We start from the raw sequence: 17,191 nt of genomic DNA on the forward strand, positions 1-17,191 counted from the left end.
GTACTCACAGCTTGCAGAGAAATCATGGAATCCGAGCCTCCAAGGCTGACAAAGTGCCTTGAATTTCTGTTCATCTCCAAGTCCATGGTTGTGGTAAACTTCAGTCCTTCCTTTTACAATGCTAAATATCCCTATTTTTGTTGTGAGCTTTTGAACGTGTTTCTACAGCTGAACATTTTGAAGCCTGAAGTTTCTCTTTCAGACAGATTACTGTTTTCAGTTGTCCAGTTTGTTTCCAGATGCTGCAGGACCTCTCAAAGGACAAATGTGTATTCTCTTAAGTATTTAAATGACAAAACATCCAGAAAAACATGGCATGCAATACAAAATGACCCTGCAATGCTGATGTGGATGTAAGCCTCAGTTGTAGCCTTTGTCTGCTGACTCCACTGTAATTCAGCACAATGGTTGCTTCTGTGCAGATGAGCCCACTGTTGTCTGGTGTTTTCAGTCATGTGCCCTTTCAGCTTCATTTCATATATCACTGTCACAGGTTTGCTCAACTTGTATGAGAAGTTCAATAGCTGCTGGGTTCTCAATTTGAAGACTTCTTCCCCTAAACCTTTTGCAGAGTTCAGCACTACCAGACCACTGCTTTCCTTAATTTCTTTTCACAGAGTCTTTATTTGTCTATGGACACCTGTCCCCAAAGGCCACAGGTTGAACCTGCTTAAACAGCTGTTGAGTTTCAGATTGTTGTTTGGCTCAGACTGATGTGACAGAGCATAGAGTTAATCTTCAGCATTATTTCTTTTTCCTTTGCAGGAGAAGTTTGAAGGTTTGTTCCGTGCCTATGATGACTGTGTGACGTTCCAGCTGTTCAAAAGCTTCAGGCGTGTGCGGATAAATTTTAGCAGTCCCAAATCAGCTGCTCGTGCCAGAATAGAGCTGCATGAAACACAGTTCAGAGGGAAGAAGTTAAAGTTGTATTTTGCACAGGTAATGAAATTTGGACTCTACTTCTGTGTTACTGCACAATATTTAGTTAAAAGCTATGCACTAACACTGAATAAAAGTAATAAAGGTTTCTCCCATGTCCAATCTCTCTGATAGAAGATTACTTAAACCTCCTTATGTTGACTGAGCTGTTTCTGCCCTGAGGGTCTGCAGTAAATTTAAAGGACCACTTAGGACTGAAGTTGCTCATTCAACACACAGAATTATGTATCTCCGAGGTGATTTACAACACTGAATGTTGTCTGTGGGTAACTCTTTTAACTAACCATAAGAAAGTTCTAATGTAAAGAATCCAAGTGAATAAAAAAGGTGGGACTAGATTGCATATTTGGCTGCAGCCCTGAGCCACAGTCAGACTTCCTCCTGCCTTTTTGGCTTTTCCTAACTGAATACATGAATTACAAATACTGAATTCTCTAAAAGGAATTTATTGAGTCTAAATTAAAGGAAGAAGGTAGGGGAAGAAAAACACTCCCAGCCTGGGGCTGTAGGTGATTATATCCATCTATTGGAACTGTCAGGTGGGTGTTCAGTTCTTCTTGGCCAAGGGAGAAAGAACATAAATCTCCCACAGCAGGCTGGGCCCCAGCCAGGATAGAGAAAGTTGAAGAAGGTTGAGAACCCAACCACCACCTCTTCTGAATGCAGTTTAATAAATTGATGAGGTCACGTGGCTTGTGAGATACCCACTAGTGTTTAAAAGCAATGTAAGTGTGCTTTGTGCTGCCTGTTGGCCCTTCAGAGGTCTGAGAATAAGGGCTGGCTCACTTAAAGGTACCAAGCAAACTCATAATGTTAAATTATGAGCCCCTTCATCCTGGTCAGAATAGGAACTGTTGTGAGGCTAGGCAGGAGCAGAACCACAGGAAGATGTGAAGCTACAGCTGTGAAACAAACAATGTGCTTAACGAGTTAGATGAGCTCAGATCTTACAGCTGGATTTAGGTGTTAAGAATCTGCCTCAATCCCATTTTCTATGCCCTGATCTCCTAAATCTGGCTCTGAATTTTTTTTCCTGAAAGGTTGAAAAACCTGCAGTTAGGCAGATCTGAGAATGATTTCTTTCTAACTGTACATTCAAGAGGATAATTGAAAGCTGGGGCTAAGAACAAAAAGCAAAATGTGCACAATAGTGATTAGTCTCCCTATCTAAGCTGATTTCCTGCAGAGCCATTCTGGTATCTGCACTATGGTCTCCAGTACACATAGTCTTACAAGAGCTTATTAGTCGTGTTCAGGGAATGAAGATGTGGAAGCAGCAGTGTCTGGCCTCAGCCAAGCTGAATAACAACTTCCAGACCTACAAGTTCTGGGGAGCATGGAGTTGAGAGATCCAGACTGGCTCTTTGCAAACCCCATGTTTGCTATCATGGAAATAGAATTTATTGCTTCTGTGCTCGAGCTGGTTGCAATCTTGCTCAGGTATAGCTGCACTACAATTCATTTATGTCAAGGCTTCTTTAACATACTAGCAAAGAGAAGGAATTAAAGTAGATAATTTAAGGTGGAAATAAAATAAGGACACTGAATTGCAAATGACTAAGGAACACCATAGATTCCTCTTTCACTTCAATGAAAGAAATAAAATCTGTAGAAACCTTTTGAAGTTACTTACAGGGCCTTGGTTCAGGAGTTACTTGTGTAATATCACTTTTTATTTAGGCATTTAGACCAGATCACAACAGTACCTTTACAGCCTCAAAAATCTCGGAGCTAGCAGCTGGGGCTACCAAAGCTTTGCGTTTATCCTGAAGGAATATACACAGGAGGCACAGACACTGTAGCTTTGCTGATGTCACAGCCCCACACTGTGCATTTACTGCACAGGCACCATCTGTAAGGCTGAGATGAAATTCATCTACAGGCCTTCTCTTCTGAGACTGATGCTGCAACCCTGCCTGGGTGGCATTTGGGATGAGAAAAGTATGATTTGATCAGTCATTCCATTAGCAATCCTGTGGGGATGAGAAGCTGGACATGAGCTGGCAATGTGCCCTGGCACCTCAAATATCCTGGGCTGCATCAGCCAGTGTGACCAGCAGGCTGAGGGATGTGACTCTGATCCAGTGAGATCCCACCTGGGGTCCTGTGTGCAGCACTGGGCTCCCAAATGCAGGAAAGGCATGGACCTGTTGGAGTGAGGCCAGAGGAAGCCACAAAGATGCTCCTCTGCTGTGCAGGCTGAGAACTGGAGGTGTTCATCATGGAGAAGGCTCCAGGGAAACCTCACTGTGGCTTTTCAGTACTTAAAGGGGGCTTACAAGAACAATGGGAATGGACCTTTTAGCAGGGCCTGTTGCAATAGGACAAGGGGAAAACAGTTTTAAATGAAAAGAAGGTTGTTTTAGGCTGGATGTAAGGAACACATCTTTTACAGTAGGAGTAGTGAAACACTGGCACAGGTTGCCCAGAGGAATTGTGGATGCCCCATGGAAATATTCAAGGCCAGGCTGGATGGGGCTCTGAGCAAGGCAGGAGGGTTGGAGGAGATGACCTTTAAATGTCCCTTGCAACCCAGAGCATTCTGTGATTCTTTCCTGTACTAAACAGTGTCTTTGTTATGCTTTAAAGATTCAGACCTCTGAGACAGATGGAGACAAGCTTCATTTGGCACCACCACAGCCTGCAAAACAGTTTCTCATCTCGCCTCCAGCCTCCCCACCTGTAGGGTGGCAACCAATAGATGATGCAACACCTGTCATCAACTACGACCTCCTTTATGCAGTTTCTAAGCTTGGACCAGGTAAGCTCGTGGTCCTTGGGTGAAAATGTGTCAGGAAAAGCAGACAAAAAATACCAGTGTAGATAATAACTGTAGAGGGAGTTGGCATAGAGCTGGAAGTTGCATTAAAATTTGGATTTCAGTTGATGGATGTCACCTGGTTCTTTCCTTCAGAATGAGTTTCACCATGTGTAGGCACAGAACTGTGTGTTATCTACAGCTTGTGAGAGGTGATCAAAGCTTTGCTTACACCATTTATTGTGCTGGGGTTTGTGCCTAGATGACACAGCTGATGGTTTAGGTGGGGACTGGACAAATGTTTGGCTATGGATGTGAGGAGTTTTTGCTGTACACGACATCTGCTCAGTTCTGCATTCCAAGGTGCAGATTTCTCACTTGAAAAAGTGCACATTTACTGGAGTGGAGAATCTCTCATGTTGTTTGCTGAGAGACAGCTACTGTTCCCCAGCCCCAGTGGGATTGCTCTGTTAGGAATGCTCATTTCCTGCTGAAAACTATGCAAGAGGAATGGGATAAGTTGTAACCTCTGTTAGCACAAGATAAATGTCAATGGATAATGCATCCAGGCTTTCTTCTGTCTTCTCATTTTCAGCTAATGCCAGGACTTGAAGCTAACTGGGATTTTCAAGCAGTGATTTCCCTTGGAAAATGCTCATCTGATAAAACCAAAACTTTACATAGGAGAGGGTTACTTTTGATTTAATTAAGTAATCTTTACAAATAGTTTTCTTTCAAAGCTGTTAAAGCATCCTGGTTTAGAATTTTCAAAATGAGAAAGGTTCCAGTTTCAGGTTCAAGCGGTATCATTTACAAATTAATCTAATTTATGTTCATAAGCCACAAGGAAAAAATAGCCTATTAAATTATCTTCATACCAAAATAAAACATTTCAGACCCAATCTAATAACAATTGTGGGGGTGAGCTCATGAAAATTTAGCAGTTTATTTTTGAAATTCTTGTGGGATGAGAGAATTGTTTTTTCCCCAGCTGTACTGGGAATGCTGCTTGCTCACTCTGAGAGCAGCTTCCAATTGCAGACATATAATCATTGGGGCTTTTGTGCAACTGCACCAAAGGAACTCAGAGCTGGAGTGCATGGGGTGCAGAAGGATGTTTCATGATTCATAAGGTTTGCAAGATTATCTCCTGTCTTTTTCAGATGGGATCTCTCACAAGAGGAAAATATATATCAGGAGATTCCTACGGTTTGTTCCCCTTCAGCAGGAAAAAGGCAGCAGAAAAATGCAGTCAGGGACGATATTACATATTATTATTTCCAGGAGTGATACTTTGCTTCTAAAATGCTGAATAAAAGAAAAACCAAAAACCTCCTTTATTTTTTTTTTTCTCTTTGATGCAGCAGTGTTATAAATGGAAACATGTAAACGAATTCCCGAGCTAGCTGGGTAATAAATCAATTCCTGTTCTGGAGCAGTGGAATGTGAAATATCACTCATTGTCCCACACTCTGGGACAGCTTTGCGTGAAGGTCAAATTCACCGGATTTAAGGAGCCTGCAGGGAGCAATATGAAAAGCCATTGTGTGCTCTCTTCTTTCTATTTTTAGCACTTGTTAGAGGGATCAATTTTAGTTAACTGCAGCGGCGGGTTTAAAATAGTGTTGCTGTTCTCAGTTGTGCATTTACTATGTTTAGAATTTCATTGAAAAACAAATACCAGTAACACTCCTTTCTCAGTATTGCAGCAGTAAAACACTGCTGGACATCAAACAGCATTGGTAGCCTCAGAGAAGAGATTTTTTTCATTCAAAAACACAATTTAAAAATGTAACTACAGCTTATCAGCTGTCGAAAAATACTCACACACTTGGCACAGTTGTTTACAGAGCTGAGAATGTTAGAATCTGAATTACATGTCTTTAATTTGTGAGGAATCTTTGCTGTATTAAATGTAGTGATTTGATATAATAAACATCTGAGGACCAGGAAAACTCATTAATGCTTCTAAATAGTGAACAGTGTCTTTGTACGCCCTCAGCATAAGATGATTTTTATTGTCCTACTTCCCTGGAAATGCAAGATGTACCACCTGGACACTGACCTGTGCTCCTTTCCCATTCCCTGAATCCAGGTCATCTCCTGTCACAGTATGGTTCCATCATCATCATAACCACAAAATTAGAGACCAAAACTGCCCCTGAGTGCAAAATGTTGGGAGATTTGCTCCAGAGTGTAAGGAGTATGCTGGAAGTGAGTTAACAGATTTGCTGTGTGCCAGCAGTTTTGGACAGGTGTTTTAACTGCAGTGACAGGCTGGCATCTTGGAGAGCTGATGGAACAGATTTCTTTCTGTGCTCAAAAGGAAGCTGGTTCTTTCACAAGGAATTGAGATTGGTGAGGGTGCATTTACTCCTTAGGGAAGATGGTGGCATATTTAATTAAGTTCCTGGATGATTGATGCATATTCTCACTTTCTACAGATGCAGAAATTAGGCTTTAAATGAGGCATGAACATAGTGCTGTAGATCAGTCAGAGCCAGGAACCGTGACTGCGCCTGGTGCTGACCACCAGCCTACAATCTTTTCAATATACTGCAAATAAAGGAGTGGAATTGTTAATCAGTTTGATGGAAAACACTTCCACTGTCAAGACAACTTCCAGTAGTCTGATATGCTGATGAAGATCTGCAGACATCAGGGCTGGGACTAGAGAACAGCTTGGCAGGTTGCAAGCATTCCTGTAGGAAAAAGCTCCTAACTTGGGGCTCCAAGTTAGGCCAGGTGAGGATAAAACCTGGCAACCTGACAGGCAAACAAACAACCACCTTACATTGCAAACATATTTTATGTGAGAAACCTCTGCAGGGTGGAGGGAGAGTGAGTCTCCAGGTCCAGCCTGTGTCTACAGCAGAGCTGCTCCTCTCAAAGAACAGGCAGCTGTTTGCCATTTATTAGTGCAGTGATTTGCAGACTATCCTCTTGGCACTAGAATATGCTTGTTCTTTTCTGGAAAGCAGTCCCTTCCTCTCCCTATCCACTCCCCAACCTGCCTATATTTGCCCTCCTTACCCCACTGCCTCTTTATTCACAACAGATTGTCCCAGATGCCCTCATTTCTAACTCTGCACTCCAAAGTGTCTTTCCCCAGGATCCCAGGTGCCACCCTGACTTCTTGCCAGCCTCAGCCCCTGCTCTGCCCTGGGCTTGGCTCACCCTTCCCTAGGGAAGGGGAAAACAGGTGAGAGCAGGACCCTGCCCAGGAAATGCCATACACAGGGATTTCAAACCATTTCACAAGGCAGATTTTCTGTGCCCAAGTGTTTTCAAACTCTCATGTTTGTCATCACTGATTCAAAGGAAATACTAAATACTTCATATGACTCCCAGGGAGGATTAAAAGGGGATGGAGGGGCAAACAAACAGTGATAGATAAAACTTTTCATCTCTGTCCTTCCTCTCCCTGCTGTTCTGTGGGTGCTTTTGCCCTTCCTTTCTCTTACCAGGGGCAGGGTGCAAGAGAGCTGCTGGATGAAGAAAATTTTTCCTCTGGTTAGGAGAGTAGGGTGCCCAGCTCCTGCAACATCAGTAATGGGCTTCCAGGGAGCAGCTCCTCCACTTTGCTATGGCAGATTCCTGCTGTAGAGGTGTTTCCTGGAGGTATTTTGTGGGATGGGCTGTCACAAACATGCACCCATACAAAGGACCTCCTGTTATTTGTATCCTGTTGTTTATAAAGCACTTGGATGAAGGGACTGAAAGTGGAAGGGATTTTCACGATACCAATGCCACATTTACTTGAAATGGGCAGCTCTGAACTCATTAACCTTTGCTCATGAGTCTGAATTAGGGATGAGGTAGCTACACGTTATCATTAGCATTTGTTCATTATTCTTTATGTATATGAACATGGTCTTTGCTGGACAAAAGTGTCCTGTTAGACAGGAGCTGCACCATCAAGGAAAGGTCACAGTACTGACTCACAAAGGGATAGAAAATCCTATACCATTATTTTTAATTCTGAAATATCATTAAGTTGCTTCTGTGCTCATCTTTCTTGCGTCTCCCAAGGCTATGGGTTTAGTCCTGGCTCATGTGGTCACAAAAGGTAGGGCCCAGTGACATAAAAGCAGCTGTGCTCATTATTAAGGAAGAAAACTTCAAATTTTTACTGGCTTTTTATGCAAAGCAATGGTTAGGGAGGAACACCGCTGCTGTTTTCAGGGACTTATCAGAAAGTTTTTTTGACAAATCAGCAGTGGATGTGCCACAGCTGAATTCTGCCCTGAAGGGCAGAGTATTTTTGGTAAATTTTATGATAATTTTGTGAGTAAATTTATGTGAGTTGCCACTGTTAGCTTATGTGAAGGTTTAAATTTATTATTACAGGATAGAGAGAGGTCAAAGACAACTGGAGGAGAAAGACCCCTGAGCCCAAGAATCCTTTGGCTTAGCTAGCCTGTAAGAATTCTTCAGACAAGCAGGAGAAGCAGGAGCATGGATCAGTGTAGGGCCTGAGATCACAGAGGAAGCCATGTCAGAGACAGCTGAATGAGGTCACTGGACAAATGCTTGGGTGGTGTTACAGAAATTGGTGATTCTTACCTATATTAATTCAACTTGCTATCATAGCTTGGGACAACCTAGGTTGTGTAAATATAACTCCAGTGACTCAACCATTGCTTCAGCAGCTGAACTGCTGCAGGCTTAGCTCATTAATTTTATTTTTTTTTTAGTGCTGAAAATGGTATTAAGGAGAAAAGAAAAAATCATAGAAACAGGGAAGCCGCAGAAGGGAAGGACTAATCTGGCTGTATCTATTGGATTTTTATTTTGTGCTTATCACCTTAGTGTTTGTCCGCAAACAGTGACTATGTTTGGAACAAGATACAGCTGTACAAAAGTCCCAGAGTTATTGTTGTCCTGTTCCTAACTCAGCCATGAAAAGGTTTTGTGCCATTTGTGTACAGAACAAACAGCACAGCTCATTTATGCTCAGAAATAACTGTATGCCTTAAAAACCTAATTTATGAGTGCATCACATTTTGGTTTACAAAGTGACATTAATTGTTGCTTCAGTTACTTGTGCCAGAGGCATCTGAATATTTTTCCTTGCGTCTGTACTTTTTTCACTGTTCTTTTTCAGCAGAAAGACTCCTTCTGGGAGGGATTTGAGCAGTACAAGAATGTGGCATTTGAACTGGGATGATTACCTTTTAGGAGGGCAGTGAATGTGATTTCCTGGCCGGCGCTGCGTGAGCGCGGCACTGCGGAGCTGCCCGCGGTGACAGTGACCAACGCAGCCCTCGGTGCTGCCTGGCGGCATTGACGTCAGCCCAGAGCTGAGAAATTAGCTGAGGCCCGCAGGGAAAATGGGCAAAGAAAAACCATGTAATTCCTCAATGCAGCACAACCAAGCTAGTTCTCTTTTTATATTTTAGCCTATCAGCAAGACCTGTAATGCTTTGCTCGATTTGGATTCAGAGGAAAGGTTGCCAAAAATAGAGCAGTTAAATGTCAACATTAATGGTATCACAGCAGTAAAATATTTCTCACAGCAAGATGCCTGGCTTATAGCTATTATTCACTAGGTGCCTCCTTGTTTTTAGGCAAAAATACAACGTGTCCTCTAGTCTCAAGCCATCCAGGCTTATTTGGACCAGAAATTTGTCAGCACAAATGGCATGTGAGCACAGTCCCAGAACTACATAAGCTAATGCAGGGCCAAACTTGAAACCCTTTCTTCATATTAATTACTCTGCCCCAAAGTGACAAACAAATAAACCTCCAAATTAGTACCACAAGCAAGCCACAAGTGCTTTGAGGCAGGAACTGCCATTTGCTTCCATGCTACAACACATGGCACTGCTGGGTTCTGTCAGTGGTGCAGCATTTAGGAACCACTGCACCACAAACAGAGGCCAATGGGGTTTGCTAGGGGCCTCACCTTCCTCATCTCAGAAGATTTTGCAGGAATTTTTTTTTTTTAAGTCTTAAATTAATTTTTTGCAATTTAATTACCAATACCTACTTGTATCCCATGTAAAATCCAGAATACATGTAGTGCCAGCAGGCTGAATTCAGGACTCAGAGCCCTATGTCTGATCCTTTGTTTGCTTGTGGACTTTTGCAGGTAACCACCCAAGCCCATATGGGCCAGTCTCTTAATAGCTGGACTCCATGATCCTTGTGGGCCCCTTGTATTTCAGAATATTTTCTGTGGGAAAAAAAAAAAAAAGCCATGTTATCTCCCTCAGAGGAGTACTGTGTTGAGACTTAAATATGGAATGTAGATAGTTAGAAAATATATGTACTGTTTAGGCGTTCAGCCTGCTGTAGCAGTCATTTATAGACTGCTCTGTAATCTCATCTGTAGAGACAAAATTTGTTACAGCCCCAGATAAAGAGCTTTGAAATTCAAAATCTGTCTGCAGCAGAGATATCAGGGAATTTATTTCTGGATAAATTAGATTAAGTGTTGAAATCTATCTAAGAGCAACAATTAGGCTTTAAATGGGACTGAGGAAAGAAGCCACAGCAAAAAAATACTAATCCCAACCCAACAGGTGTGAAATAACTTCAGACCAAAGGTTGGATAGTTTGGCTTCCAGTTCATCTTTTTAACTGTGAACTTCTGTGCTCTTTCTCCTTCCTCTGCCTACTTTGGGGGTTTATTTCAGTGCTACTGGCCACCAATATTAGTACCAAAACCCATTACAGACACAAGGATGTGTGTATTTTATGATGCCTTACAGACCTGTGATCAAACTGCCTCCTGGGGCAGGGTCTCCAGGATGTGTTGAGGCAGCTGACAGAGTCCAGCCGTGCTGGTGCTCACCTGTATTTAGGAGCAGCACACACTCAGCTCCCTACCCAGGTGTGGAGTATTCTGCAGTCCAGGAGTGCCACGGGCTGTGTTGCTGCTCAGATTGCCATCTTTTGACATGATTGCTTTTCTCTGCTTCCAGGAGAGAAATACGAGCTGCACGCAGGAACAGAGTCCACTCCCAGTGTGGTAGTGCATGTTTGTGACAGCGACATGGAGGAAGATGAGGACCCAAAGAATTCTCCAAAGCCAAAAATCATTCAAACTCGACGTCCCGGTGTGCCGCCGCCTGTATCTAACTGAGCCTCTCCGGCAGAAGCAGCACTTCTCTCTCCTCCAGCACAGCTCTTGGTTTTTGTTTGCTTTGTTCTGTTGAAAGGCAGCCTTTGCCTTCTGAGCACTGGGACACTAAGGTCATTGAAACCCCTTCACAGTAATCAAGCCTCTGTAACAAAAGGGCTAGGAAAAAGATCTTTGTACCTGTAACCATATCACACACCAACTGATAGACCTAGCTGGAAAGGACAAAACAAGGCTGAGGAAACAAGGGTGGGTTTCAGTCTGAGGATCTTTTCACAGCTGTAATTTGCATGCTGAACTACCACTACCAGAGATCGTTTGGGTGGAAATTAGGCCAATATCAGTCTTGATATTCAAACTCCCAGGATTGTTACTGCCCTTCATCAAGCAGCCTGCTCCTCTGCCCTCCTCACTTCCCAACAGTCTTTTCCTTGTTTCCTTTTTTTTAAGGGGGGTAGGTGTGTTGTTTTTACTCTACTAGCTTGGTGGCTTTTGCACCCCCCTGGAATTCTCTGTAAGGAAAACTATCTTTGCAACATTTTCAGAAACAACAGACAACAATGTTCTTCCAGCAATAGCTGTAGAGAACGGTGGTCTGAAATGGTGGCAGGGATCTCAGATGGAGCTCTCTGGGCTGAGGGGAGAAGCAGCAGCTGCTGGGGGGTCTGATCAGTCCTTTCTGGGGAGAAGGGAGCCAGAATATCAGTAGGGATTGTCAGTTAATGTTCTATCAAGGGATGAGTGGTCTTCCCTTTGGGTCTGAGGAAGAAGAGTTGACTGACTGCTCATGTAAAATGAGATTCCTTGCTCTCTGTCATAGCTGAACGCTCCAGTAACATTACAGGCTGAATGTTTTCCTAGTGGTGTGGTGAATAGCCCTGAAATTGTCAGTAATTACTTGCAATCTCTAATATTTAGCCCTTTTCCCTTTCCATGGCCTGTGCTTCAAAACCCTTTTTTAGCTGTATGAAGTTTGGGTTTGTGGAGGTGAGCAGAGGTTAGTTGAATTTTTTTCTCTTTTTTTAGGCCAAAGAAAACAGGACCATAATTACACACTTGAAATTAGACTGCATGCAACTGAATCCCCTTTTTTCACCCCATCCTGCATGTTTCTTTCACTTGCAATATATACTGGGTTACAAAAATTGTTCTGTGTTTGCATCATGGCTGACAGCAGACAGATCCTGGCTTCCCTGTCTGGCAGACCTTCCATGATGATTTATTTTTTTAAGGTGTACTTGTCATTTTGAGAACATATTTTCTAGACATTTGAGCTCAGATTTTGCATATATTTAAGCATGCGCTTAATTTATGCACATGAGTAGTTCCACTGAAATTAATACTGCAGAAACTGAATGTATGTGTAAGGTATGGTGGGATTTTTAAGATGATTAGCTGCAGCTGTACTCCCCAAAGTGAATATAAAATGGCACAGCGAGCTTCCATGGTTTAAAATCCTTTACAGCTTAAAATAAGTAAATACATCTTGGAAGCTCATTCTAGGGTCTGAAAAGTCAGTTTAGGCTCTGTAATCAAGATTTTTTTGTTGTAAAACCTAATGATCTGGTTTCTGAGGGAGGGTTCCATCACACCCTTAATTAGCAGCAATGCTACAAAACTTCAGCAGAGTCAAGTCCCCTTTGCAGGGTCTTGGCTTGGCAGCACTTCCAGGACAAGCAGAATGTTGCTCTGTCAGTGAGGACAGGAGATGGCATTCCCAGCCTGCATGGTGAGGACATCTGGGAATGAGGACTTGTCATTCTCACATAGTTCAGCCTCTGAGTATTCCTGATGAGATGCAGTTCTTTGCTCAGCACTCAGCACATTTCTATAATTGTTACTACATTATGGGCATCATTGTGTACTGTTACACTGATAAGTGTACTGCTCATTAAATACAGCAGAGACTGAAAAGAAAATGGGGCTTTAGTATCTTCATGATATCTATGTAAAGTTTCCTTAAAGTAACTCCTTAGAGGTGCCACATCAATTATATTTCCAGTGATACATTTAAAATTGATTTAAAGAAAGAAGTTGTCACTCACAGGCCTAGGAATATATCCTGTTGGTTACACCATTTTAGGCCACAAATGATATTCCAGGAGTAACACCACTGTTTTTTGAGAGCACACTCAGCACTGATGTCCATGGGGTTTAGTTCAGCCCAGTATAAACAGCCAGTAAGATTTAAACATGTAAATGATCAGATATCATTGCTAATGGATTTTTTTACAGGCGAGACTGTAGGAGGCCAAATCTTGGTCTTGTATCCATGTCCTCTAACTTTGGAGAGAAATGGTTCTGAACTAAGTACTTTGGCCTCAAATGATGTAAAACTATGCTGCAAATTAAAGCACTGGACCTTAAATGTTCTTTCCTCAAAGTGCATTTTCAAACAGATTTAAACAAGGCCCCATTCAGTGACTACTCCATGCTTTGGAAAGCTGTGTGGTACTACCCAGGAGGCAGCAGGACATGGCTCATTGCTTGAAGCATTGAAATAGAAACACAATTACAAACCTGAAAATTCAAAGCAGGCTCCATGGTCAAAGCTTATATATCATCTGTGATAAATTAATGATCATCATAAAAAAAAAAGTGTTTCATGTATTATGGAATAATGTCCCTATCACCAAAGTATCAGCATTTTTGGCTCTTGACAGAAACTAGTGTTTTACTAAAGGCTGGTTCTTGCCTGACATGGCAATAATGCTTCTTTCAAAAAATGCTGACTATCTGGAAGGGGAATTGTCCTATTCAGTAAATCACAGCCAGAGCCCCTACTCATTTGAGTGGGAATTTGCTTTTCTGTAGCTTTTCTGAGGTCAGCCACTCCGACTTAGACTTCTCACAGGGTGTCAGGGGTTCTCTCCTGTTGGAGGCCTGGAAGAATGAAGCCTCAGTGTTACACTGTGGCTCCTGAGGCACAGTGGCACTGGCGCATCCCTTTAATTTCCTGCCCAAAGCAGGAGCTGGAGGGAGCAGCTGGAGGTGATGCCCTGGGGCCTCTGAAGGGTGGACATGGTTCCTGCTGTTCTTTGGAAATTAAAAGAAGGAAATTAGGGGAGTACAGCTGCTGCTTCTGTTGCCTGCTGCCTACTTGTCCTTTCTGACCTCTTCAGAAATGAAACTGACATTTTAATGACTTCCTTACTTCAGTTTAAAGCATGAAAACCTTTTCAGTGCATGGAGAAAGAGTGTTTTAGAATCTGCTCTTTTGGAACAAACTAAGTAATTTTTGTGGCCTTGATTTTTGTAATTAAGACAAGGTATGCAAACTCCCCCCTTCTTAACATACGCAGACACACTCCAGTAAACTTTGTTTTCAGCCAAGAAAATATGGCAAGAGCATCCCTTCCTCAACTACAGCAAGACCACAGCCATAGTTACTCTAAAGCGTTTTAGGTTATAGAAATTCTCCCCATGCATAAATTTTGTAGCACTAATTTGATCCTAAACTGGGCAAGAGGGGTGGGTTGGTTTTAGTTTGGTTTTTTCCCCCCTCTCTGTCCCATTCAGCAACACTGTAAAAGCTTTCAGCAAAAATACAGATTGTTGTTTGTATTGAGGAATGGACTGAACTCCTGGAAGAATGCGATTCCAGTGGTTTGTCTGAGCACTGTCACAGATGCCATGAGCTTTTCCATTGTATTGTACATAACTTTTGAAATGTTCTATTTAGTCATATTTTATAGGAGTACTAAAAAGCTACTGGCTAATTAATCACTTTTACACTTGTATAATTCAGAGCTTAGTTTAAAATAATAAATATGGCAAACAGTATTTTTGTGTTCTGCTTGCACTGGTGTTTGGAAAAGCAACATTTAAAGAGTTAAACTATATCAATAAACTGAGTAGTGTGGTGTATACCCCTGGTAGAACTGAAAATGCTTAAATGTGTGACATAGGCCAAACTTTGTTTCAGTAGCAATTAAGGGGAAAGCAGCCTTCTTGTTGGCAGGATATGCCATATTCCATTTTAAGCTGCTGCAGTTTCAGAGTCATGTGAACTTGCTCTGGTTTGCTGTGGATTTGGCTCAGTGTACACAAAATAGCTGCAGTGCAGTCCCTGGTGAGCAGAAGCTTGGCACGTCCCAGACCCCTGATGTGGTTCTCACTGTGCTTTTATAAACATGGGTGATGCTGTGGCCATGAATGCTTGGACAAGGAACATGGCATCCAGCTGCCAGCCAGGCTGGGGAAAGAGTTCTGTTAACATTCGTTATTATAAAAATTGAAACTAATTGTTGTCTCTTGCATCAATTTGTGCTGGGTCTTGCAAAAGACTGGAAACTGTGAGATGAGTTTGCTGATAACTGTCCTGTGAAATTCTGATATCAAATTGCTCAAATATGGATGTGAAAAAATTATTTTTATGTGTGCCTGGCATAAAAAACTTAATTTATCAAAAGATGATTGTTCATGATTCTGAAAATTAGATCTGCTTAGGAAGTCTCACTGGAGAAGTAAACTCTGAGCTTTTTAATTCCTTTGGAAAGGACAGGCCTTAACCTCTGTGTTTTAATTAGAAAAACTAATAATACTGAACTTCTTCTGGGGTTCTTTTCACCTCTTTTAGAGGTCAAAGGCAGAAGGCCTTGTTTATTCTTCACTTTGAGCACCAAAGGAGCTTCCCCCACCACAGTGAGTTTCTTCATCCACCCAACTGAATTGTGTTTGCGACATGCCAGCTGTGGCTCTTCCACCATGGCACTGGACACAGCACTGGGAAATGAGCTTCAGGACAGAGAGCTGTGTCCCAGAGGATCAGACTGATCACAGTCACAATGCTTTCAGATCCTCTAAAGAATATTTACTGAAATTATTCTTGGTCCTTCTTTAGTGGCAAGTATTTCAGCACTAAACTTTTCGCTGTTTCAGGCTTTATCTCACATACCAGTGTGAATGTAAGACCTTTGCATTTCCTTGATTCCCTTTTGCCTAAGAAAACACTTTTAGTTCTGGTTTATCAAAAAACAAGACCAACTATGGATTAAAGTCCCAGCCAGACCCTCATTTATACTTAGCATCATGTAATGCTCTTGAATAACAAGTTTCACTAGCAAAAACCCCAAACACTGCTTTTCCTGATTTAACCCATCTTCTGGGGGAGTACAGCCGCTTTCAATATTTTAGGCTTCTCTCAAAAAGAGATGTTTTTATAACAGTAGCTGTGCTCTTTTTTTGAATACATGTAGACTGCAGCATTCAGGGGCAAAAGGACAAGGGAGGAAGTGTTGTAAAAGCTCTTTCCCACAGGTCTATTTGAAGTGTGGAGTATTATTTGCTTTGGCTTGGAGGGGAGAGATGCCAGCACTGTTAGTGACAGAATGGCAGCAGCACTCTAGAGGAAGGGCAGGAACCCTGAAAGACCCTACTGCAGAGATGCTCAGAAAGCTTAAAAAACTAGCCTGAATTCTCTCTCCCCTTCTGTCAGTTTGTTCAGTAACTACACAGATTCTGGGGCTGCAGCAAGAGTCATCTTAATATAGGATTGTGTCCTGATGCCACAGCTATAAAGCTTAAATAGGCACATTTGATAGGGAGGTTCTTGCTGGAGTAAGGCTGGGAAAGCTGTGAAGTGCGAGCAGCCTTGAAGTTAATGAAAATAAAGATACTCAGAACCTTAAAACAGACTTCAGGATGCAGAGTCATGTACCCAAGAGCTGTATTAAGGGCCCATTTGAATCAGGGGCTCCCTCACAGCATTAAGAGTATCCAGAAAGAAAGATAAAACTTCTCTATTATTCTCATGAGAAAATCAGCCTTCTTTTAACAAATTATGATAACTGATCATATATCTAGTGTGAGAAAGTTGTGTCTACATTAGTGTCACACAGATGTGTTCTCTTCACTGTTGGGTTAATGGAGGTAAATGTTTTGAATCCATTTTAGAGCAGAGTTCTCGTACAGAAACTTCTGACAGAAATGCCATCTGTAGGGACTGGTGGATCCTTAAGTGTCAGTTTGGCAAGTTGTCCTAATGTGGGTAGCTGCAGAAATATTTCGTGTATGTTGTTGTAGATTTAAAAGCATTGCTCATGGTTTCATTCGAGTGTCTACATTTCTGACACGGATGTGACATATCTGTATATATTATAAATCAATACTATTTTTAACCACATATTTTGTACAAATATTCACATTAGCGCTGTACTTCAATGAAAATCTATTATGGTATTAAACATTTTGGTGGAATTAGCAAACTCCTTGTCGGTGCTTTGCTTTCATTTTATATCAGTGTTAAGCAGCTGGACCATTTCTGGCATCCAAGGCAAATATAATTTCCAGCTATTCATGTTGTTCTTAAATCCAGGTGCACCTGTACCCTCTAGTGACTGATCCCAGCCACTGCAGAGGCAGCTCCCAACACCTCTGGATCCGAGTGAGAGAGCCCAAAATCAAAC

At 42.1% G+C, this 17,191-nt stretch overlaps 1 protein-coding gene across 2 annotated transcripts in view; it reads left to right on the plus strand.

Annotated features, from left to right (window-relative positions):
• Nucleotides 1–16,990, plus strand: part of RCAN2 (regulator of calcineurin 2) — an 83,318-nt gene extending 66,328 nt beyond the window's left edge. For both annotated transcript variants that reach the window (XM_021529740.2, XM_021529742.3), the window contains 3 exons: nucleotides 766–939; nucleotides 3,529–3,700; nucleotides 10,627–16,990. In XM_021529740.2, coding sequence (XP_021385415.2) covers nucleotides 766–939; nucleotides 3,529–3,700; nucleotides 10,627–10,787 — 507 coding nt within the window. In that variant the 3' untranslated portion in view covers nucleotides 10,788–16,990. The remainder of the gene's footprint in view (nucleotides 1–765; nucleotides 940–3,528; nucleotides 3,701–10,626) is intronic.
• The last annotated feature ends 201 nt before the right edge of the window (nucleotides 16,991–17,191 follow it).

This window comes from Lonchura striata, chromosome 3, assembly GCF_046129695.1.
Source record: "Lonchura striata isolate bLonStr1 chromosome 3, bLonStr1.mat, whole genome shotgun sequence".
In the NCBI taxonomy this organism is placed as follows: Eukaryota; Metazoa; Chordata; class Aves; order Passeriformes; family Estrildidae; genus Lonchura; species Lonchura striata.